The sequence below is a fragment of the Nuphar pumila genome, chromosome 1 (assembly GCF_984573655.1).
Source record: "Nuphar pumila chromosome 1, dmNupPumi1.hap1.1, whole genome shotgun sequence".
NCBI classification, from domain to species: Eukaryota; Viridiplantae; Streptophyta; class Magnoliopsida; order Nymphaeales; family Nymphaeaceae; genus Nuphar; species Nuphar pumila.
In genome coordinates this window covers 176,293,375-176,320,283 of record NC_143249.1, presented here as the reverse complement: position 1 = coordinate 176,320,283, position 26,909 = coordinate 176,293,375, and the positions used below count along the sequence as shown (strand labels likewise).

The window sequence follows — 26,909 nt, the reverse complement described above, 5'->3', positions numbered from 1 at the left end:
GTAAACCACATCCATTAATGAAACATGATATATGTCATTTCACAATCATATGAGAGGGCATGCTGATGTCCAGAAAAGGATAGGTTACTTTTATAATTCCAATACTACTTTTCCTTTTCCCTGTAAAGTGAAAATGGTGAGGTTTATTTTGATTTCTTTACCAATAAAGCATAGTGCTATATGAGTGCAGATAACCTAAAGAGTTGGACACTTTGGTGACTATTTTGCATCATGTGATCATACTTTTTTACTTTTTTGAGATTCAGGTAGTTGTCTCCCAACTTTTGATTATGGTGGCTTTCCTTTTCACAAAATTAAAAACAGGATTCAGTATCATCAACCATAAACTTTTTTCCGAACACAAGGAATATCTACAAGAATGTGCTGAGAATATAGTATTTACAACACCATTACTCGCTTCTCTATTCTCTTAAGGAGATGTGTCATAATATGCTCCACGTCCTAACTGTGGGCTTATGCTTATTCTATGCATCCACTCCAATCAATGTGATTAGAATATTAAAGGGTTTTCATTGTGCTTTTAAGCTTTTTAAGAATATATCAATCGCTTCCCTCTCCAACATGCAGATTAATAAATAAGGCTACTTGGATTAGTATGACCATGATTACCGAGGTGCAATTGGGTCGCTGACACGTGGCTAACTGTCTTCTTGTTCTTGTTGGTACACCGTATCATGCTGAGCTTTTCCTCCAACTCTTGTGATCTCCTTAATCATTCTTCCGAAGAGACATGCATGCCAATAAAATGCTTTGAGTAAACAAGATTATCTTGTGAAGAGCAAGAAGAGTTAAGACTCACAGTCCACACTTTTTCACTCTGTTGGACCATGCCACTCAGTGTATGCCACGACCGCTTGGCCCGCACTAAGCGCCGGGACTCCTCGATCAATGCCTTAATTCTCAGGCAGAAAAAATTAATCAAGCGAATCAGTCTTTTCTGATTCTTAGAATCCTGAGTTTATTCTAATCAAATTTTAAAGTACTCTTACTGCTTGGAACTTGGATATGACTTTTGTTGGGTTGTGGACCAAGTGATAACAAGTTTTCTTAGGGACCATGAGGCCACTTGGGAACTTGGTCATTCAGTCTTGGTGATCTGGTTAAAATAAGAGATAACTGAGGCCATTTATAAGTCCTTGGTGTGAATTATAAACTGCTAAACATGAAGGCATCCCCATCTTTAATTCCAGTTCCACCTTCTGTGAAATGGGCATTTCCCCTTACAATGATTGAGGATAATTAATGAGTTTATGTTTTGGACAAAATTTCTTATCTGGCAATAACCTCCCAGTAGCATGACAGATGATCACATAAACATAGAATAAACATGTAAATATTTTCCTGCTTGTGATGGCTGTAGTCATTTACATGATTCCCAAATGCATATTACAGTTGGGTTTCCAGTGTTGACCATGAACTATGTATTGTCATCCTGCAATATTTGATGCTTAATCAACACTGTCCAACATTTGCAAACGATTTCACCCGTATATTAAACTTTAAAAACTGCTTAGGAATATTCTGCATATATTGGCTTCTAGTTGCTCAATACAAATATAGCTGTTTCAGATAATAGAAAATTGTCACTAATTCTGAGGAAACAAATATTCATCGACATGTGATTATAGACAGCAACACTGTGGCGATGAAAAATTGTAGAATCACATAAGGCAAACTGGCAATTTCTCATGATCGATTTAACTGCAGGAATTCGGGTGACTACATGCACAGATGTTGCTTCTATTCTGTAAAAGAAAATATCCACATCACAAGATCATGATGCTATTCAAGGCTGAACGGCTTCCAGCAGCTTCTCGTACACCTTTCTTGCAGACAAGTCCTCCACCTAATCCACGAAGTGATAATACCCTTAACATGTGTAATGAATCAACATACGACGACATCTTCATACCATAACAAGCTAACTCACCACAAGCAACTTCGATTTATTATTCCATCCTCTCTGCAATGTCATCTGACTCAATCTCAAACCTAGTACCTGTATTAGGAGTATGCCATTCATATGCAGGGACGTGAAATAAAATGAAAAAGGGGCAAAAAGGAAGTATATACAGAACCCTACTTTTCCCATAAATTCCAATAACTCATTATTAGCTTCTCCACGAGCTGCAGGTGCAGCCACAGCCACTCGAACATCATCTGCATTCACTCCTGAACCCAGAAGGGAAAAAAAATACAAGGGCATAAATTTTCCGTTTTCAGCAAATAGAATATACATCTTTGAGAGAAGAAAGTAATTTGTGAATAAGACCTGTTCAATATAAACATCTTTCATTAAAAGGCTCAAGGTGCATAAAAATAATTCATCATTCAATTATAAATGTATGCCATAAACTTCTCCATAAATTTAAAATTCTAAGTTGTCACGGTATTGAAATGAATAGCACATGTCAGCACCTCATTGTACTGAAAATAAATAGCACATGTCAGCACCTCACTGTACTGAAATGAATAGCATATGTCAGCACCTGCAGGTGCCCGCTGATCACAAGCATTGCTCACTGGATCGAATAACTGCTTGCAAAGCAACCTTGTCACAAGATTGCAGATCATATCATGGAGCAGAAACACATCCACATCAGAAAACTATGGTACTGATAAGAAGCTCACAGTCGATAAAAATAAGTCAGATTTAGCAAGCCCCGAGGGGTTTGGTGCAGTGGAAAGAGCCTTGGTTACTAGACAGGTGGTCAGGGTGTTAAATTGTAAGACAATGTATTTTCTATATATATTTTATATATATAAAAAAAGATACATATACATATATATGAAATATATATGTACATGCATCCATCTACTTATATATATAAAATATATATTTCTTTCTTGTATTAGTTGTAGGGGTATTTTAGTCATTTTACGCATATTCATGTCATTGAATATGATTGTAATTCTTCCTTTTATTTTTTCTTTTTTTTTGTGACTTTTCTTTTTTATTTTATCTTTTTTTATGTACTGTTTCTGTACATAGTCAGTACAGAACTGTTGTACATAGTAAAGCATAAGAGTCGTTGGGCTGACTCCCAACGGCTCTAGAATCAGCCCAACGACTCTTATGAGTTGCTAAGCTTATAAATAAGGGTTGTGAGCCCATTGTAAATTAGTGTAATAATAGAGAGGAGTTTTGTCCCCTTACATTTATAAAAAGAGTGCATTTACTGCACTTCTTTTCTTTTGTGGTGTAAAGCATTTGAATGCTATTTTATGCTATGATTTGAAGTATCAAGTTATTTGAAAAACTTGATTGTTCGAAAGGATTCTTCACATGGTATCAAAGCCGTTGAGAATTATTGAAGAAGAAAGGTAATTGTTGAAGAATATCGTGTGCCTCAAAAGGCATGCACCTACCTTTTTTTTTATCCTCGACTTGGAGACTCCTTGCAATATATATCGAAAGGATCATACCACATCAAGTAAGCTCTAAGGACTCACTTGTGGTAAGATCTTCACTCTACATTCCTTCTCAAAATGGTGGAAAAAGACTCTCACTTCTCTCTTGGGTTCAAACTCAATGGCTCATGATCATGTTTGGGCCGGTAATATGAAAGCCCATATCAAGGGTAAAGGACTTTGGGGATATGTCCAAGGCTCAATACCGTAACCGGAACCAATGATTACCTTAGTAGAAAGAGGAGAAATAAAGATTCTTGAAGGTGAAGAGAGAATTAAAGCGCTTGAAGACTATCGTAAGAAACATAAGGAATAAGAGATAAGAAATTTTAAAATCCTATCATGGATCTTCTCATCCGTTGAAACAAGAATCAATGCCAACATTATCAAATTCAAAAAGGCCTCTCAAGCATGACAATATCTTGAAAAAATGTACACTTCAAGAGACTTGTCCCAGAAGTATTATCTTCAAAAAAGAGCCTTGACCCTCCAACAAGGCGAAATGACTATTAGAGAGTATTTCGCAGAGTTGTCCTCTATTTGGGATAAGCTTGTCATGCTTGAGCCCAAATGAAGTGGTGAAGCCATTGAGATTAGGCATAAACAATTAGAAGATGGTCGCTTTTTCAACTTTTTAAATGGGCTTAGACCCAAATTTGAACAAATACGATCCTCTCTTCTATCCGCCTTTACTTCCCCTTCTCTTGAGGATGTTATTATTAAATTAAGTGGGGAAGAGACTCGTATGAGTATAAGCAAAAATAACTCAAGTGTTCTTGCAACACCTTCCAACCAAGAAGAAGGTGAAGGTGTCAATGTCGTTTCAAGACCGAGAAACAATTTGAGAACCTACAAACCTCCCCACTTCAAAAATCAAAATCAAGAAGCAAGAGAAAATAGTGGGCAAGGCGAAAAAAGAGATTATAGCAAAGTTGTGTGTCACTTTTGTAAGGAACCGGGGCATATCAAACCGGTTTGTCCAAAATGGAAGAAGTTGCTAGCCATGGCTACTACATCCCAACCCTCAAAGGAAGAAAGTTCATCTTCTTCCAATAGAGCTCTTTCTTTGCATCAAATTGTGGAAACACTTCAACCTCTTCTCAAGAGGGCAATTTCCGGAGCCGCCATGTCAACTTTCTCTCCTCCCGGTCAGAGTTTTTGGCTTTTAGATTCGGGTGCCTCCTTTCATATGTCTCCAAGTATTTGTTCATTTCCGAATATTAAAAAAATTCCTCTCCATCCTTTGTTTCAACTGCGGATGAAACTTATCTTAAAATCAAAGGAATTGAAAATTTTGAAAAGTAAGTTTTTTTTATCTCAAAATTTAGATTTACACCAAAATTAAACTTAAATTTGTTTTCGGTCTCTAAACTCTCGGACCATGGATGCGATATAAAATTCTCATATGATAAATGTTGGATATAGGATCGCCAGTCCGGGAGGTTGATTGGGGAAGGCTCTAGGAAGGGAGATCTATACTATGTCGACTTCCTTCAAATTCCAAAAAATCCTTTTTGTAATGTTGTCCAACAAAAATATATTAATGTATGACATAAAAGGCTTGGACATCCCAATATTGTTAAAATTTCTTATTTACCTTTAGTTAAACATCTTTATAAAAGTGATTTCACTTGTAATGATTGTACTCTTGGAAAGATGTGAAGTTTATCTTTTAATCAAAGATCTATGTTTACAATAAGACCATTTGAAATTGTTCATTCGAACATATGGGGACCGGCACCTGTTTTATCAAAATAGGGGTTTTCGTATTATGTGATTTTTGTTGACGATTACAATAGATATTATTGGATATTTTTTCTTAAGCACAAATATGATGTTTTTACGACATTCAAAACATATCATATGAAGATCAAAAACCAATTTAATGGTGACTTGAAAATTCTTAGAACTGACTTTGGAGGAGAATACCTATCAAATTAATTTAAAAGATATCTTGAGAGTTATGGTATTCTCCATCAAAAAACTTGTCCGAAAACACCTCAACAAAATGGATTAGCCGAAAGAAAACATAGACATATCATTGAAACTACTCGAACCTTTCTCATTTCACATAACATACCAAAAAAATTATGGGCTGAGACAGCTCTCACATCTGTCTATATCATAAATCGGCTTCCATCCAAAAATTTAAACAAAATTTCGCCTTTGAAAATGTTGTACACAAAAGAACCTGATTATAATAGGTTAAGAATTTTTGGATACAAATGTTTTGTTTTTATGGACAAGAATGACAAGCTTTCCCCAAAAGCTATAAGATGTGCTTTTTTTGGTTACTCCGAAACTCAAAAGGGGTTTCGATGTTACGATATTAAAAACGACAAATTATATGTGTCCAGAAATGTGAGTTTTCTGAAAAATGTTAGTGGTTTTGAAAAAAGTGAGCCTCATAAAGAAAATATGGATTGTTCCTTTTTATTTGAGTTATTATCTAGAAATGATGATGCTAGTGATGATGAGTTCCGACATATTGACTCCAGTGATAATGAAGTTGAGGAAAACAACTCTTTACTACACCCATCTATCTATCAACATATTGATGAAGGAACATCTAGAGAGCCTATCACATATTCCCATAGAGATAAAAATAGTTTTAGAAGTGCAATAGAAAAATATAACGAATCTAGTGGAACTACCTCTTCAAATGAGGAAAATCCATGAAGAACTAAGAGAAATAAAAAAGTCCCTTCTAGGTTCATTTCTTATGATTCATTCACACCTAAACATAGAGCTTGCCTTAGTGCCATTAACTCATATGTAGAACCCAAAAACTTTGAAGAAGCAAAAAAAAATATTGAATGGATAGAAGCTATGGAGAATGCACTTAAAGCTCTCAGAAAAGCGAAGACATGGGAATTTCAAGATCTCCTAAGGGTAAAAAAAAACCATAGGATGTAGATGGGTGTTTAAAGTCAAAGCCAAGAGCGATGGATCTCTTGAAAGATATAAAGTTTGTCTAGTAGCCAAAGGATATAATAAAAAATATGAGATTGACTATGAAGAAACATTTGCCCCTGTTGCATGAATGGTTACTGTCAAATGTCTTATTACTATCGCTTCTATTAAAAAATAGATCTACCAAATGGATGTTAAAAATGTCTTTTTAAATGACGATCTTAATAAAGAAGAGTATATGAATGCTCCTCCAGGAATGGAGACTCCTAAAGAAAAAGTACTTCGTCTCCAGAAAGCACTTTATGGACTAAAACAAACCCCCAAGGCTTGGTACGACAGGTTTAACTCTTTAATGTTGAAAAATGGTTTTTCTTCATGTTTTACTTACACCGCTTTATTTGTCAGAAAATTCAACGCAAGAATAATAATATTGCTTCTATATGTCGATGATATGGTAATAACTAGAAGCGATTCTAAAGAAATTAAGAGCATAAAATCTATTTTAAAAGATAAATTTGAAATGTCTGACTTAGGATTTTTGACCTATTTTATGAGAATTGAAGTTGCATATTCACATAGAGGTTATTTTTTATCTCAAACTAAACTTGCATATGAGATTCTTGACAGGTCAGGTATTACAGATGATAAAATTTGTGAAACCCCTGCTATAGTAGGAACCAAAATGAAAATTGATGTGAGTATTATTAGACCAGATATTTCACATGCAGTTCATACTGCCAGCCAATTTCAACATACAGCAACATCCGTTCATATGAGTGCAATTATGCGGATCATCAGATACATAAAGGGATCGTTGAATAAGGGAGTATTTTTATCCTCTTCTTCTGAATTAAATTTAATAGCTTATACTGACTCTGATTGGGGGAGGTGATCCAAATAACAGTCACTCCACCACTGGCTTTTGTGTGTTTTTAAGAGACTCACTAATCTCATGGAGATGTAAGAAATAACAAAAGGTATCGTTATCCTCTACCGAAGCTGAATACCAAGCCATGACAACTACTACCGTGGAGATTATATGGATTCATCAGTTACTAGAAGATATGGGGATTAATGTAGAAGGGCCCACCAAGCTATGTTGTGATAACAATGGTGCAATTTATATTGCCAAAAACCACACATTTCATAAGCGGACCAAACACACTGAGATGGACTGCCACTATGTTCGAGAAGCATATCTGAAAGAAATCATAGATCTTTCATATGTAACTTCAGAATATCAGCTGGCAGATTTCTTCACCAAATCGTTGTACTCTTCGCGATTCAACTTCCTTCTTGACAAACTTTCGATCATTATGCCCTAAGTTTGAAAGGGAGTGTTGAATTGTAATTCATAAGACAATGTATTTTCTATATATATTTTATATATATAAAAGAAGATACATATACATATATATGAAATATATATGTACATGTATCCATCTACTTACATATATAAAATATGTATTTCTTTCATGTATTAGTTGTAGGGGTATTTTAGCCATTTTACACATTCATGTAGTTGAATATGATTGTAATTCTTCTTTTTAATTTTTCTTATTTTTTTGTAACTTTTCTTTTTTATTTTATCTTGTTTTTATGTACTGTTTCTTTAGTGTACAACAGTCAGCCACTGACTGTTGTACATAGTAAAGCATAAGAATCGTTGGGCTGACTCCCAACAGCTGTAATTAGAGCCGTTGGGAATTAGCCCAATGACTCTTATGAGTTGCTAAGCTTATAAATAAGGGCTGTGAGCCCATTGTAAATTAGTGTAATAATAGAGAGGAGTTTTGTCTCCTTACATTTATAAAAACAGTGCATTTACTACACTTCTTTTCTTTTGTGGTGTAAAGCATTTGAATGCTATTTTATGCTATCATTTGAAGTATCAAGTTATTTGAAAAACTTGATTGTTCGAAAGGATTCTACACACATGGTTCCATTCCCATGAGCATCAGCCCCTTGCATTAATGAGGGCAAGGGATAAGCTCTTGCCCAGCCGAAGCTTGGTGACCCCTAGGGGTGAGAGGTGCACCACGGGCTTACACCATCGGGACAGCGACCGTAAGTACGGCAAGTTAAGATAGCGCGACTAGGTTACTGATTCTGAGGCTGGTTTCTCCGTCCATGAAAAAAAAGTTGGATTTAGCAATTACAGTGCTGTGATCACATGTAAACTATCCAAATAACTTCCCAGCCAAATTGTATATACAAAACAATCAAAAGTTGACAAACTAAAACACAAAACCATAAAGCCTATGACCACATATTTGCTCATGTTTCTTTAAACGACTTGATTATGTTCTAGGCATAGTCACTGATATCACCGATATTTTGAGAAAATCATGATATTATCAGTATTTCAAGGTCAGCTGATATTTTTTCTGAGATTTTCAAAATATCACCAGAACATAAAACATTGCGACATTTTCCTGAGATTTTCAAAAGCATATTGTTTATATATTTTAAGTAACGTTTTTGTTTCTTTTATATTTAAAAAATTTTCTAATTGTTTTTAATATTTTTGCAAGAAAAATACTATAAGACCTATCATTTCTTATCTTTTTTTTATTGCTCTTTATAGTTTTTTTTTCAAATTTTAAAACTTCCAATATTTTCCCAAGAATTTCTGAGAAAACAACTTTTTGAAAAAAACTAAGATGTGAAAACCCCTTGGTTATTGAAAAATCAAAAGAATGGACATATTAATTGAAAATAAAATTTAAAAAGTTGAGCAATAGACAATACGGAGGCATAGGTAGTAAAAGATTCAGTCAGCAATGCAGGCTAGGCTACAATGAAACTTTAAGATGATTATATATCCAGCTGTTATATCTCCTTTTGGTCTCATGGATACACAACTAAGCAATAAAGTTTATAAAGCACACCCACTGGGTTATAGATGATCAGTCTCATACTTCCAATATGACAGATGATTTATGTAGCTCTTGGCAATTCCCTTCTATTACATCAAAGCCCAAAAGCAGCGGCATCAACCTCTATATTGCTAATGATATTATTACCTCTATGACCTTGGTAGAACTTACCCAATGCATAAAGGGTAGAGTATGGAACTTATTTTAGACATAGATAACAATCATTAGATTATGCAAAGAAGTTGGTAAATGATCAAAAAGCCGCTATTGTTGATATTTGTATCAACTTGCATCTATATTGAGGCAAGCTGAGGAAGTCTACTGTTCATTCTGATGATCAGTAACAACAACAATCTTGCCTTTATCCTTTTCAAATCTTTTTGCCAATTGTTTCTTATGTTCAGTTGGATCTACTTTCTATGGTGCAAAGGCATTTCTTGTAGGGCGCACATCTATAGGCAGTTCCCTAACTCTTGTAACGCGTACACCCTTTCATTAGAAAAAACAGCAACTTGCTTGCTGTTGGTAGTTACCTTCAGCATGGTGGAGGCTTTGGTTAGAGCAAAATCTCTGTATGAATCTGTCATAGAAGTGAATAATATTAGAGTAGGATGGTCATTGGCCCAAAAGAATCCTGGACTGGTTAATCATGGTGTTGTTATTGATAATTTTCTTTTATGGCTGACTTCTTATCTGTTCTTTGCACTGATTTAATGTTTTAGGACTTTAACTATCCACTTTTTGAAATAAAACATATACCTATTTTAATTTCAAAGAGAGTTTTGATTGTTTACTTTACACAATTAGATGTTAAAGGCATGAAATAACTTTTTTTTCAACTTTGCATTAGGGCTGCTCTTGAAAAGTTTATTGAGGGGCCTCAACAAGTGGGATTCTCATTACTTTGTTAAGCATCTTGTCATTAACTACGCTTCCTTTTTTCTTTCATTAGATATCAATACTCTTACCTTTTAAGTTTCCACTTATGCCCAGTTGTCGCATTTGCCTTTATCTAAAACCTTTCCCTAAAACATTTCTGAAGCAAGTTTAAAGAAGATACCATGTCATCTCCCAGAAAACACAGCTGAGGATCCAATTAAGAAATCATGTTTCCAGTTTCTTCAAGAATTTAATAGCAACTGTTAAAAATGACATTTCGTCTTGTTATATCTCAGGCTCTCAGCAAGCAAAATCTTAGAATATTATAGGTCTTTTAATAAATCTTGGAAAATCTTGCAGAAAAACTCAAAAAACAAGAAATAATATGAAAAATAAAAAAATAATAGGTTCTAGTATTTTTAATGTAAAAACTGAAAGGTTTTAAAGATGAAAAGATAAAGTATAATAAAATAAAATATAAAAAACAGATAGTGATAAAATCACAATATTTTAAAACTTTCAATATATCGGAAAATATTTTGGTATTTTTTTTCTTTTAATCATTTTTTTTTATTGTAACAATATGCATATATTTCAAAATATCACCTATATTTGTGACAATGATACACACACAAAGACATAGACATAGACATATACATAAACATATGTAGACACATACATACACAAAGATGGAGAAATAATTGATCATATATTCACAATGGAATATGTATAGAACAAGGCAATAATTCAAACAAATTCTAAAAGAGAAGCTCCATTAGTCAAAAGGTTGTATGTTAAACCACAAATGCAACAAAGTACAAGAACAAGAGAGGTTATAGTAAGTTTAAAAAACTGTGCCTTAACGAGCATCAACAAGACACAAACCCTGGACCAAGCCTGGTTGGATCATAAGATGCAGCATAAAAGTCAACTTGTATGGATTACATTGAGATGGTTATAACATGTGTAACTAGTAATATGTAATCTGCCTGGCAGAACAGGGAAAAATTGACCACACCATATTGCATGCACGTTTGTGCAATACATACTAATAACTAAAATATGGGGGTTACATTCCTGGGTGATCTAGCATCTGCAGAAAACCATCACTGCTTTATGATGATTTTTGTATTGTGGTCCCCGAACATGAGATACAGACATAATTGAGTCATTATGTTTTAGATACCTATAAGTTTCATCATTTGCCGTTTATGCATGTGTATGTGCACACACATCCTTATTCATGCATGCATGCATAAGCTTATCAAGGACATAGAAATCACATTGCAACAACAGAATTGGTTTAAAACTTTAAATGGCAAAGGCTCAAACAAGTTTTAGCAATATTAATCACACACACATTAGTCTTGTCCTACATTTCTTCTAAATAATTTTGTTTTCATGAGGAAACAATTAAATGCACCTGTGCCAAAAGATATACGTGTGCTACCATCCCTAGAAAGAATAAGAACATGATAGATATATTGTACTTGTAATTGCTGAACGCTGTGCACGATCCTCTACTTCTATAGCCACTTGAACAAGGCCTCCTTCTAGTTGTGAAATACAAGGTGGTACAGGAGCATCCTGCATCATCAATGATTAAACAAACACCAATTATCTAACACATAATCTTCGATAAATTTAAGTACACAGAGGCAACACCAAGTATGCTCATAAAGGAAGAAAAGATACAAGAAAGCAAAGTCTAAAAGCAGCAAAACTACCTGAGGGTTAGTTTCTGCTGCAACAGAGCTTAGAGCACCATCCACAACATAGATGAAAGGGGCATGTTCCAAATCTTCTTCTGAACGGTAGCAAACAAAAAGCTCACATCCCATACAAGACATGCGAAATTGCTTTTCCAGTTTTCCTTCACCACTGGATAACAAAGATTGTAAACAATTTATCTACAGCACCAAATCTAGATTACCAAATGCAAGTGAAACTTCAGATACAATGTTTAGGACCCTTTCGTATACTCAATATTTTTATATGCTCCAGAGATAAAAAAAAGATAAAAATACATTCAGTATTGGGTAAACTAATCGATAAAAATACATTCAGTATTGGGTAAACTAATTGATATTGAATATAATCTTAATATTTCAGGCCTCAAATTATGATCTAACTTCAGTTGCCATTTATTCCATAAACAAACACAAATTGATGGTGAAAGACTCCTCAATTAAAACCTGAGTTCTTTTGCGTGCACATTAATATCTGAACAAGTTTTTTCACAGCCAAATCTTGCATTTCTTCCTTCCTCTGGGTCAAATGACTGAAAGCAGTGACTCTCATCAATGTATTTTATGTGTATTCGCTAAGGTTTTTCCTTTTCTTTTGTTCTTGGCTTAAATATTATTTGTAAGGGCAGTCTAGGTGTATTATACTTAGTGACTTGCATATATATCTTGAGCCGTACCTTATATTTTAGTTTTGATATGGTATCAGAGCTAGGGTCTCAATTCATAGGGAGAGATTTGTGGGTTATCAGTGGCATGAAAGAACTCAGCTATGGGCCAGTTGATCACGCAATCTGATTTGCTATGTCACCTGGGGGTACGGTACGACAAGACAATTTCAAAAATATGGGTAGGGGGCCACCTCTCTCTCTCTCTCTCTCTCTCTCTATATATATATATATATATATATATATATAGTGTAGGTCCGATGCAAGATCCAAATAATAGTTTGTAGGTCCAATGCAGTTTTTAGAAAAAGAGGGAGAGATTTTAGTAAAAAAGGAGTTCGTGGGATGAAATTTTGAATAAAGGAGGGAGGTGTAGGTAAAAAATTAATAAAGGAGAGGGTTCTCCGAAAAATTTAAAAGTATAATAAAGTGGTGGTGGGGGGGGGGGGAGGGTTTACGGCAGAAAGGAGAGTCTCTCACCACCTCCCTCTCTCTCTTGGGCAGATTCAAAAAAGAAGAAGAAGAAAAAACCCCGGTATGCTCTCTCTCTCTCTCATTTTCCCCTCCCCCAACCCTTCTGGGCCCCTAGAGCGAGACCAGGTTGAGAGAGAGTCGAGAGTTTCGAGAGGGGCGATTTTTCTTTTTTTTTTTCTTCTTTTCTGAGGTTCGGATCTGCATTAGACCCGGCATAGTGCGGCATACCTGCACTGCGGCCGGTACCAGTACCCGTGTCGACACGGGTACGGCAGCCGATCTGCCGTGTCGTGGTGTCATAGCGGATTTGTATATCGCAAGTTCAGATCTAGTCTAGTTCTTATAATGAGAGGAATCCTAGGGTTTGTATGGTTTATGATGGTGTATATTGATAGGAAAGTGTTGTGACATCGGGATGAATGCACAATTGCTTATATGTGGCAAGTATTCTTAACTGCAACATTTAGATACAGAATTAGGGTAATTGTGCAACCATACATGTGTGAAAGTATCTCCAATAAGATACTAATATCAAGACCTTAATATTCTTGATATTAAACCCACCACGAAAGCACAATAAGAACACTTGTGCACAAAAAGCACAACCCACAAATAACTCACAAATGCACAAAGGCATAAAAACAATGGAATCGATTTATTGAGAACTTGGGCTTTGACTCAAAGCCATAAGAAATACAAAGGGGTGAAACCCCTATTTATAACAACACAAGAGGGGCCTTGGAGGGGCTCCACTCATAGACGTTGGAGCCCCTCCAACGGTCACAAATGTGACCGTTGGAGAGGGCCCAACGTCTATGTTAGTGGGCCCCCCAAGGTACCTTTTGGTACTTTACATAAAAGAAAATAAAAAATAAAAGAAAAAGAAAACAAAAATAAATTACAATCACATTCATAAATTGAATGTGCGTAAAATGGAGGAAAAGACTAATCTACCCCTACGGCTAAACAAAACAGAAATATATATTTTATATATATAATAAGTAGATACATATACATATATATTAATATATGTATATGTATTACTTTATATATATAAAATATATATATTACATTGAATGATTAGGTATATAATTTAACACCCCCCCTCAAACCTAGGGCAGGATGACCGAGAGTTTGCTAAGAAGAAAGTTGAAACGCGGAGCACACAAGGCTTTAGTGAAGAAGTCCGCTAATTGATATTCGGACGTGACATATGGAAGGTCAATGATTCCTTTGAGGTAAGCCTCCCGAACGTAGTGACAATCCATCTCTATGTGTTTGGTCCGCTCATGAAAAGTGTGATTCTTAGCAATATAAATCGCACTTTTGTTGTCACAGCAAAGCTTAGTAGGCTCTTCAATAGTGATCCCCATGTCTTCCAACAACTGATGAATCCAAACAATTTCCATGGTAGTAGTTGCCATGGCACGATATTCCGCTTCAGTTGATGATAGAGACACCTTTTGCTGCTTCTTACATCTTCATGAGATTAATGAGTCACCTAAGAATACACAAAAACCAGTGGTGGAGTGACGGTTATTTGGGTCACCTCTCCAATCAGAGTCAGTATAAGCAATTAATCTTAACTCAGAAGAAGAAGACAGAAAAACTCCCTTATTAATAGTGTGCTTTAGATATCTTACGACACGTAAGATAGCACCCATGTGAACAGAAGTTGGTGCATGCTGAAATTGACTTGCCGTATGCACCGCATGTGAGATATCTGGTCTGGTGATGCTTAGGTACATCAACGATCCTACTAGTTGCCTGTAGGGAGTAGGATCGGAGAGGGGAACACCATCATCAATCTTCATTTTAGCTCCTACTATAGCAGGAGTTTCACAAACTTTATCATCTGTAATACCTGACCTGTCAATAATCTCAGATGCAAGCTTAGTTTGAGATAGAAAATATCCTCTATGAGAGTAAGCTATCTCAATACCCAAAAAATAAGTTAAGAAGCCTAAGTCAGACATTTCAAACTTATCCTTTAAAATGGATTTTATGCTTTTAATCCCTTTAGAGTCGCTCCCAGTTATAAGCATGTCATCCACATAAAGTAGTAGAATGACAATCCCTGCATTAGATTTTCTAACAAACAAAGCAGTATCAGTAAAGCAGGATGAGAAATCATTTTCTAACATTATGGAGTTAAACCTATCATACTAAGCCTTGGGAGCTTGTTTTAAACCATAAAGTGCTTTCCGAAGACGAAACACTTTTCCTTTAGGATATTTCATTCCAGGAGGAACATCCATATATACTTCTTCGTTTAAATCCCCATTTAAAAACGCATTCTTAACATCCATCTGATAGATGTTCCATTTATTGATTGAAGCAACAGTTATAAGACATCGGATGGTGACCATTCGAGCAACGAGGGCAAAAGTCTCCTCATAATCAATCCCATATTTTTGACCATATCCTTTTGCAACTAAGCGGGCCTTATATCTCTAAAGAGACCCATCACTCTTAGTTTTGACTTTAAATACCCATCTACACCCTATTGCTTTCTTGTCTTTAGAAAGGTCTTGAAACTCCCAGGTCTTTGCTTTCTTTAGGGCTTCAAGTTCATTATTCATAGCAACTATCCATTCCGGGCATTTTCGTGCTTCCTCGAAATCCCTAGGTTCTATGTATGAGTGAATGGCGCTTAGACATGCTCTATATTTTGGTGAAAAAGACTCACATGAGATGAACCTAGAAGGAGGTCTTCTAGATCTTTCGGTCCTACGAAGATTTCCTTCACTTGGAGAGATAGACTCACTATCATATCTTTCGAGGGCACTTCTAAAAGTACTCCTATCTCTATGAGAGTAAGTTATAGGATCTCTATGTGGTTCTTCATTGATGTGTTGATCAGAATGAGTTTCATCATTTTGATTAGTTTCATTATCACTAGTATCATCATCTTCAATTAATAAATCAAACAGAAAAGAATAGTCAATATTCTCGTCATTGGTTTCAAGTTTTTCGAAACCACTAACATTTTCCAAGAAGCTTACATTTCTGGAAACATATAGTTTATCACTCTTAACATCATAACAGCGAAAACCTTTATGAGTTGCAGAATAACCAAGAAAGGCACAAGAAATGGCCTTAGGAGAGAGTTTGTCATTTTTATCAGTAAGGACAAAACATTTACATCCAAAAACCCTTAACCTGCTATAATCAGGTTCTTTTTCATATAATTTTTCAAATGAGGAAATCTTGTTCAAGTTTTTAGATGGAAGTCTATTTATGAGATAGACAGAAGTAAGAGCGGCCTCCGCCCAAAGTTTTTTCAGAATATTTTGGGAAATGAGCAAAGTTCGTGTGGTTTCAATAATATGCCTATGTTTTCGTTCAGCCAACCCATTTTGTTGGGGGGTTTTGGGACAAGACTTTTGATGGAGAATTCCATAGTTTTCAAGATAGCTTTTGAATTCATTGGAAAGGTATTCACCACCCGAATCGGTTCTAAAATTTTTTAAATTTCCATTGAATTGATTTAAAACCATCATATGAAATATTTTAAATGTTGAAAAAACTTCATGTTTATGTTTAAGAAAATATATCCAACTAAACCTAGTGAAATCGTCCACAAAGATAACATAGTAAGAGAAACCTCCCTTGGATATCACCGGAGCCGGACCCCATACATCGGAGTGAACAATTTCAAAAGGTTTTGTTGTAAACATGGATCTTTGAGGAAAAGGAAGACTTCTCATTTTTCCAAGAATACATTCATTACAAACAAAATTTTCATTACAAAGATGCTTAATAAAAGGCAAATAAGAGATTTTAACAATGTTGGGATCACCCAATCTCTTATGCCATACATGAATATCTTTGTTTTGAGCAACATTACAAAATTGATTCTTGGGAATTTTAAGAAAATCAACATAGTAGAGGTCTCCTCTCCTAGAGCCTTCCCCAATCAATTTCCCGGACTAGCGATCCTGTATCCAACATTTATTAGAAGAGAATTTTATATCGCAACCACAGTCCGAGAGTTGAGAAACGGAAAGTAAATTTAAGTTTAGTTTTGGTATAAGACGAATTTTTGGGATAAAGAAGTCTTGTTTTTCAAAATTGCCCATTCCTTTAATTTCAAGAGGGGTTCCATCCGCCGTTGAGACAAAAGATGGAAGACAATTTTTAGAATAATCAGAAAGAAAACAATGGCTTGGAGTCATATGAAACGAAGCACCGAAATCAAGTAACCAAGATGTCTTACCAAGAGAGGAAGAGGATGACATAGCAGCTCCAGAAATGCCTCCTTTGAGAAGAGGTTGAAGAGCATCCATAATTTGATGAAGCGAAAGAGGTTCATTTGAAGTTGAAGGCCGTTCCTCCGATTGGGATGCTAAAGCCGCGGCAAGAAATTTCTTCCATTTGGGACAATTGGGTTTGATATGTCCCGGTTCTTTACAAAAATGGCAAGTTAATTTGCTATAATCTCTCTTGCCATATCGATCATTTTGCCCTTGATTTTTGAAATGGGGCGGTTTGTAGGTCTTCAAATTATTTCCAGGTCTTGACACAGCATTAACCACTTCATAGTCACTTTGAGAAGGTGTAGCAAGGATGCTTGGGTTATTTTTACTAATCCCCATACGTGTTTCCTCACTACTTAGCTTGGTGATGACATCTTCAATAGATGGGGAGGTGAAAGCCGATAGAAGAGAGGACCGAATTTGCTCAAATTCGGGTCTAAGACCATTTAGGAAGTTGAAAAATCGATCTTCCTCTAGTTGTTTGTGCCTTAATTCAATAGCTTCTCCGCTCCATTTTGGTTCGAGCATGGCAAGCTCGTCCCAAATAGATGACAATTCGGCAAAATATTCCCGAATAGATAAATCATTTTGTTGAAGAGTCGAGGCTTTCTTTTGAAGATAGTATTTGTGAGACAAGTCCCTTGAAGTATACATTTTTTCAAGGTACAACCAAGCTTCGGAGGCCCTTTTAAACTTAATGATGTTGACATTGATCTTGGTTTCTACGGACGAAAAAATCCAAGACAATATTTTGAAGTTCTTCATTTCCCACTCATCATGTCTTTTGGAATATTCTTCTAAGGCCTTTTGTCTATCTTCTCCTTCAAGAATCTTAATTTCCCCTTTCTCTATAATAGAAAGCTTGGGTTCGGGTTCCGATATGGAGCCTTGAACGTAACCCCAAAGGCCTTCCCCTTTGATATGGGCTTCCATATTGCCGGCCCAAACATGGTAGTTCGAACCACTAAGTTTAAACCCAAGGGAGAAATGGGAGTCTTTTTCACCCATTAGAGAGAAGAGAAGATGAAAAATAATGCGTACCTTAACGGATTTTCAACCTTTTCGTGACAAAAGTTGCTTCTAAAATATTGCCCGAAGTAAATGCTTCACTCAAAAACTTCACTAGCTTGAGGGCACGTTTTTCGAGGTGCTTCACAAGAGACGAGATGCACGATCTTCTTTCTTCCAACGAGGCTCTGATACCATGTGAAAGTATCTCCAATAAGATACTAATATCAAGACCTTAATATTCTTGATATTAAACCCACCACGAAAGCACAATAAGAACACTTTAGAACACTTGTGCACAAAAAGCACAACCCACAAATAACTCACAAATGCACAAAGGCATAAAAACAATGGAATCGATTTATTGAGAACTTGGGCTTTGACCCATAAGAAATACAAAGGGGTGAAACCCCTATTTATAACAACACAAGAGGGGCCTTGGAGGGGCTCCACTCATAGACGTTGGAGCCCCTCCAACGGTCACAAATGTGACCGTTGGAGAGGGCCCAACGTCTATGTTAGTGGGCCCCCCAAGGTACCTTTTGGTACTTTACATAAAAGAAAATAAAAAATAAAAGAAAAAGAAAACGAAAATAAATTACAATCACATTCATAAATTGAATGTGCGTAAAATGGAGGAAAAGACTAATCTAGCCCTACGGCTAAACAAAACAGAAATATATATTTTATATATATAATAAGTAGATACATATACATATATATTAATATATGTATATGTATTACTTTATATATATAATATATATATTACATTGAATGATTAGGTATATAATTTAACATGTGACAGAAATGACACTCTGGGATTAAGGCCCTGCTACCTTGCAAGAAAGAGGAAGAAAGAGAGAAAAGATTTAGGGAAAAGAAATGTAGCAAGGGTTGTGCCAACCTCTGGGTCACGCCCAACTCTCTCTCTCTCTCTCTCTCTCTCTCTCTCTCTCTCTCTCTCTCTCTCTCTCTCTCTCCCTATATATATATATATGTGTGTGTGTGTGTGTGTGTGTGTGTGTATATATATATATATATCTCGATGGTGTACAAGAATGCCCCTGCACATAAGGGGAAATTACAATTTTACACTAAAGTACAAATGTGACAAAAATACCCTACACATGATAATACATATGTTTAACATGTTCTAGTTTCTATTCTTGTATAGAATGAACTTCCAGTTATCTATTGAATTGGATTAATACTAAGGAAAGTGGTGCACATATTAAATTTTTTATGAAATGCCTACAACAAGACACCAGCTTGGGAGTGCATTGATCAGTGGTGCCACCATGCTACCTGTATATGTTACTTATATAGTATTATTGAAGTGATGTTGGAGTTTTGTTTTTTTCCTTTTTGATAGGCAAGCTGGGGGATAATTCTGGCAGGATTCAAAGTTCAAACACAACCCCTCGTTATGGTAGTGCAACATACTCATCCAGCTATCTCATTCGACCCCAAGTGATATTGGGTTAAATTGAAAAAATTTTGTTGACGGATGGGGCAGTTCATTTTATGCACAATAAATGTTTGACGAATTGCCCATGAAATTGTGCATAATCGATATCAAGTTACGTTTTGGGGCAATGTTGCCAAGAAGATAAATAGAAACACGAAACATCTTGAGAAATGGAAATGGAAATGGAAATGGAAATGGGAAATGGGAAATGAGCTTTTTCTTTTTTCTGAATCATATAAAACAAGAACCAGGAGACGAAGGGCATGAATAGGGGAACATGCAGGCAAGTCTCATAAGGAGATTGCAATTTTGGGTATCTTTATATTATTTGGTGGCTTGTATATATACTCTTATTTCTTAAGTTGATAATCATATGTGGTCATCCCTCCTTAAACTCATATCTTCATGTTTTTTCGAAGGGAGACAAATGCCTTCCCTTAGCCATGCTTAAGTTCCCCACCTTGGTGGCTAATTATGGAAACCAACCAACAAAAACAATGGTGACGCGATGGTCCTCTAGTCATGTGATTTTTTATGGAAATGGCACCATTGGAGATTTCTAAGTTTATGTAATGCATGAACCATATCATTCTTTCAACAATCCGGACAGTGAAGTCTTCAATGCACACAGCGGTTTTATACATAAATAACAGGACAAAAAAAGAACATGGTAAAGATATAAAATCAACAAACTACGAATATTAAGCAGTGAAAAGTAAAATTTTCAACAGTGATTCAAATAAATGTCACACACAATGCATACTTACCGTTTTAGAAGAACTCTCCCAGACTCAGTAATATTAAGCCTAGAAAGATGCTTCTTCTTATCCAAAACATATGATTTGTCAGTCTTTCGCCTTGGCATTTTCTGCAGCTGTGTATCTTTAAGAGAAATTCAGTAAGACAGAACTCACAGCAGGAAATTAGTTTCAGTAAACAGTTTTGAGTCAGTAAATAGTTTTTTTATAGAAGCAGGTCATAAAGGATAATCCTGCATGGATGAGAAGCATGCTTGTTCTAACAAGTAGCAAAAAGGAAAGGATAGAATACATAGTAACCCCTACATACGCCGATACTTGTACAACTGCCTCTCTTTTTCCCTTTTTTTTTGAATAAGGGCATTTGACAAGGTAAGCATGAAAACAAGTATAACCAATGTAGTGGTGATTGACATAAAGAATTCAATGTCCTTTCCTTTTTTACACACACCAATGCATGTCAATGATATAAATGCAAAGGGAAGTTCACCCCAAGTTCCCAACTAATAGAATCCACTACAACCACTAATTCAACAAAGAGCAAAGAAGATAATGCTGGTACTGCATTGGTACAACTCATTTCAGCTTGAACTCCTACCACTGAAACCCTTGGTAGGCCACTCTATGACTCCATGGAGGCCTTGACCAGGATTTTTTTACCAACTTAGCCTTTCCGCTTAATGACAACCCTTACTCTGTTCCACCTTCCAAGTAATCCTTCCCCTAACTTAGACTCCAACAAAATGATCAAACAGGTAAATATGTGACACCTTAACCTGGGATCTCAAATTCAGATCCCACAATGATAGCTGGTAAGTTGGACATCATTTGGTACTGTAAATAGTACATTACTCTCCAGTAGTGTATAACAATTGATATGAATTTAATAAATATCTTATAAAATATCCACCATGTTACAGTTAACGGTATCCAGATCAAGAAAATTTTATCCTTAAATAGGTGTTTAAAGCAAAACAACACCAATCCATGCCAAACTTGGCAGTTACAGTAATGATAGTTTATCGGGTGCAGTAAATATGACGTATTCATTGATATCCTATCTTACGAACACATAAATAAAGATGTCAGCGATAGAAGAGGTAAGAAATGTCAAACATATCAAGGTTTTTAAAAATATGTGGACAGGTTAGGCACACACATTTCATGCAAGTATGCAACAAAGTAAGACAGTTTGAATTTGAAACCAAAAAAGCGAGAACACATACATGAACATCGACGTGTTTGCAATTCAAACCAAAAAATGCTGCAAAACATACACGAATATCGAACAACAAAATAGAGGAGGTAAAGAATGTTTGAACATTAAACTACAAAGAGAAGCGGTGTCAAATTAGAATATCAATTTACAATACTAAACATCAATAAACTGATAGATTTGTTTTTTTCACCATAAGCCTTCATTTCTTTGGTTATTCAAATAAAACATCAAGACATAGACAATTCAAAGACATTTGAGATGCTTGCAATTTTAGACATTTTCAAAATTAATCGTAAAAAGGTATGCTTAAACCCAAATAGTACAGTTACAGAAGGAAAACAAATAAAGAAATTGAACACTAGATGAACTGGAGTGTCCAGAGGCATCGAGATGCTAGCAGGTGGGCAGAATTAAAATAATGCTACAGAAAAAAGAGATTTCTAGAATATTTCCGGCAGTAGTCTGATGAAATGATACAAGAACTTTTTGAAATTGATAAAAATCAAGTTTAAATTATGGAAAAACAATACAACTAAATATTATTGTTAAAATATCACGATACCATCACAGTATTTTAAAGTTGTCGATATTTTCAACATATCATGATATTTTCTCTTTTAGATCATTTTCCTTTGTATCGCAATATTATCATGATATTCTCAAAATATTGGCGATATATATCACTGTAAGTGCAAGCGCGAGCACACACACACACACACACACACATATATATATATATATATATATATATATATATATATATATATATATATATATATATATATATATATATATATATATATATATATAGAGAGAGAGAGAGAGAGAGAGAGAGAGAGGAACTGTTTGGTTCGTGAAATTGCAAGCTGAATTCCACGGAATCGAGAGTCTCGGACATTCTATTTGGCATAAAAAACATATATCGTGTTTGTTTAACGCAATCGAAAGGATTTCTCGTCCTGACGTCCAATTTCCGTGGAATTCGAAGCAAGAGCGTTCTTGTGCGCAACACCTAAAAAAACACCGACCTCATTTTCCGTGGAAAGCAAATTCTAATAACGCGATTCAGAACGAAAAAGCAAACAAATAAACACAACCGGAATCGTGTTCTTTCGCGGAAAAGGGATTTCGATTCCCGCGAATTAAGCACAAAAATACTGGGGGAAGGAAGAAAGGGATGAAACAAACGGAGGTGGAGAGGGAAACCCTAGGGACGAGAAGGAAGGGCAACCTGTAATGAGGACGTGGGACCCACAGTGCTTGCAGTAGTAGACGAAGAGATCCGAATCGGGGCCGTCAGGTTTGGCGTCCTCGCTCGAGTAGGTGTGCGTCGTCCTCTTCGGCATCTCTCTCTCCCTCTCTCTCTCTCTCTCTCTCTCTTTCTGATAGTGTTGAGCGTTGCTTAACTGAGAAAAGTAAGAATCGGCACTGTACGGATCGGATATCCCTCTGATCCAGTCGGTTGTTTACTTTAGGGCTGTCAACTGATCGGGTATCCGACCCATCAAGGCCAATAAGGTCTGGTAAACCAGCCGAACGAACCGAACAGGGCATATTCGGGTTCGGATCGTTTACCAGTGGATTGAGCTCGTGGCTCGGCTCGTGTTCTTATTTAGGCAAGCCGAACTACTCTCTAAGTGGCTCATGTAAAAACATTTCATATTATTTATACATGGAATATACATCTTTTAAGATTTGAGTGCTGACCATCCATGGGCCGCGTGATGGGTGGTCAGCACGCAAAAACACAAAAAGTGTGCAAAAACATAAAAAAATATGCAAAAATATAAAAAATGCAAAAAAACTTTTAGTGGCGCATCAAAATGCCACTAAAAAAGTTTTAGTTAATACCAAGTGCACGCCCTGCTGACGTATTAGTGACGGATTGCTAAAGGTCCCAGCAAAACTAGGACCTTTAGTGGTTCGAAAGCGCCACTAAAGCCTTGTTTTTCCTTTTTTTACCATTATTTTGAGTTTTTTAGCATTTTTATGCATTAACCAATAAAAATGCTGACCCTGATGTATGGTCAGCGTGTGTGCATTTATTGTGTGCTGACCCTACTTGTTTCAAAGCAAATATTTGTTGAATGGCAAGCACAATTATGTGTTCAATTTTAATGTTGAACATACTAAAGGAAAAAATTAATTAATGACCTCAAGGACAAAGAGTTCTCCACCTCCAAAAGATGAAAAGGATAGCAATATGCTACCTCACAGAGAATTAATGTCACAATTTGTGGATTATGATACCTTTTTTAAACAAGAAAAAAGAACAATTTGCTGACAATTCTAAGAAAATTCCTCATCAAAAAAACCTTCAATGAAAGTAGTAGTTCAAACTTTTGAACACTTTTATTAAAAAAAAAAACATCTAAGATAATTATTCACCTAGACGATACATTGAAACCATTGGATATATGTATCATCTAAATGAATAATACCTCCTAGGACTGCATTGCTTTCTGGGAATATATTGTAGGAATCATTCCTTCTTGTACGCAGTTTAGGTATGCACAATTGTCAGCAAGAGTTGTAATATTTTATAAAACTTAACCGTTATTGATTATTAAGGTAATATTAATATACCATTTTTGAAAAGTAACTTGATTGAATATATTTAAATATTTAGGTAATGGTTCCTCATTTCTTATAGGATTAACTGTTTTATTTATATTATGACATTTTAGACTTATTATTCTAGAATTTATCTGTCTATTTTCTTCTTTTAATAGAGAAATCTCTATTTTAAGATTATTTACTTCTTGTTTTAAATCACTGATTGAAATTAGTTTCACTTTTATTTGAGAGTCGTGAAATCTATCGCAGACTTATTTTATTTGATAACTTGATTTAGGGAGAATTGGCCTAGAACTACCTTCTTTACAATTTTTTTCTTAATAAAAATTCCAATAATTGTTTCTTCATTTCAGGATCAATAACTTGTTCTAAAATTTTAAAACATCCTACTGATTGTTGGTTAAAACATTTAAGTTATTCATGTCTAATATTGCTTTCTAATAGTTACTTTTATTTTTGCATTCACAATCTTCAGGTTCACATTTTGATTGTGAATCAAAAGATTCAGATGAAATAATTTCATTTAATTCATTTGATATATTACTTTGAGACTCTTATTCTTCTTCATAAAAGTTGTTTAACATAAGCTTTGCTAACTGATTTTTTAAAGAATCACCAATTTATAATTCATTTAGCTTTCTTCTAGTCAAACATCTAACAGCATAGTGGCCAAATTTGCCACACTTGTAACATTTTACATCTCTATACTTAACTTTTCTTTTAGCTTTCTTTTTAGGAAAATCTTTCTTTTCACTTTTCTTTTAGCTTTCTTTTTAGGAAAATCTTTCTTTTCCTTATTTTTTCTTCTATGATATTTTTTTAGAAGATTTATACGGTTTTAAAGAATGTTTCTTCTTTTTTGTTGAACTTTCTAGTTCCAGCTGCATATTATATGCAAATTGATCATAAAATTCTCTTCATTGGTGTTTTTTTGTGAGTCTTTATTTATTTAGTTGATTTTTTAGCTTTAAGTCATTTCATAAAGCTAACCCTTCTTGGACACAAATATTGATTAAATGTTCATAAGTATATTAATTGCAATTTATAGAGACATCATCATTTTTATCCCTAAGAGTTCTCATAAACTTTACTGCAAATAATGAGGTAACCCATCTATGAATTTTAATTTCCAATGTTCATAATTGAAATTTGCCAATTGCATAACTCTGGATAAACATGTATCCTTATACCATCTAAAATGTACAAGGGTGTATAGTTTTAATTCTCTATCCTAAGGGTATTATATACCCTATAAATTTTTATAAGATCATAATGTATAGATGACATCCTGCTCATTGCTCTGAATTTGGGCACTAGTTCCTGGTTCAATTTTGACTATAACCTTTTTATGAGACCAAATTTATGTTCTTTGCCTTTTATTAAGATAACTATCCCACCAACCGCGTAATTGGCCTACAAAGCTAGTGGTTATGAATTTTGCAATTTCATGGTTGCCACGTTGTTTGCAAACAATAGAATATATCATTATTCAATGTATTGTATCAATTTTTTGCTTATCATTTAAGCCATCAATGTTTCGTTCATAAATTGATTTTTCATAATAAGAATTTTGGATAGGTTATTGTTCTTCATATAAAAGATCATGTGGGGATGGTCTTTTATAATAATACTTTTTAAGGGATTAAATCATGTCAAATTTTATTTAAATCAAATTCTTGGTGATACAGTTGAGCTAATTCATCAAGATTTCCTAATTTTGATTTGTTTTCATATTCGGTTTCAAGCTTATTTGAAACCACTCAAAGATGTATATTTTTGAGTTTTTGTTTCAAGTATTGTTGCAAACTCGTTAGTAGATTTTAATTTAAATCCCTTAATGTCTATAGGTGGTTGAATTATGGTAGGTTTCATAAGTTGTTCTTCAACTACTTTTTTGTTTTTTAACTCAGCCAACTGTTGAATATCATTTTAACCAACTCATGTATTTGAGTTATTTTCATTTCAAGATCCAATATTTGATCTCCTATACATGTTAGAAATGCATTTGTATAGTTTTGTGATTTAATTAAAGAATTTACTTCTTTAATTAAAATTATGCATTTTCTAACTTGTGTAAATTCAAGTGAGCACATGTTTCAGTCGATTCTAGTTTAATTGATTATTCAGGGCAAAAGGTGATATTATTTTATCATCTTTTAATGTTGTGCATGTTTTCTGCACAACTAAGATTTCATTTTTTTAGGTAAAATTTCACAAACCAGGAAGCAAATCTTTTTATTTCTTGTGTTTCATTGAGATCTTTGTAATATTGATCTTTATAATATTTAAGTTTTTATTCAGGAAATTTTTTAAATACCATTCTCTAAATTTCTTATATTTTTTTAGAAAGAATTCTTTATTTAGAACCCTTCTTAATTAATTGTCTTCTGCTAAATTCATGGTAGATGAAAACTCATTTCTGATTGAGTAAGTGAATTCCTACTTTCTTTTTTCAGTTCTTTATGGTGGATTTCATAAGGGACTTGGTTTTGACTTAACCTGATTCCTTCCACAACTTCAATTTCTTTCCTTTTTATTTGGGATGTGGAAGCCTTGGATGGGAGAATAGATTGAAGTTTTGTCATAAAAGACTATAATGACTTAGAAGAATTAGACCTAGTTATATTGGG

The 26,909-nt window shown here is 34.8% G+C and overlaps 1 protein-coding gene across 2 annotated transcripts; it reads right to left on the bottom strand.

Annotated features, from left to right (window-relative positions):
* Positions 1-1,443: 1,443 nt before the first annotated feature.
* On the bottom strand, positions 1,444-23,083 carry LOC149851360 (UPF0235 protein At5g63440). Of its 2 annotated transcripts, none has more exons than XM_090000394.1 (7): positions 22,934-23,083; positions 20,493-20,607; positions 11,831-11,984; positions 11,594-11,690; positions 2,105-2,193; positions 1,952-2,020; positions 1,444-1,867 (listed from the first exon to the last, which is right to left on the bottom strand). In XM_090000394.1, exons 1-7 carry the CDS (start codon positions 23,046-23,048, stop codon positions 1,808-1,810), a joined length of 699 nt encoding a protein of 232 aa, XP_089856520.1. In that variant the 5' UTR covers positions 23,049-23,083; the 3' UTR covers positions 1,444-1,807. The 2 variants fall into 2 exon arrangements, with proteins under 2 accessions (XP_089856520.1, XP_089856529.1); XM_090000403.1 differs by having other exon boundaries at positions 20,493-20,599; positions 22,934-23,073.
* Between the last annotated feature and the right edge of the window lie 3,826 nt (positions 23,084-26,909).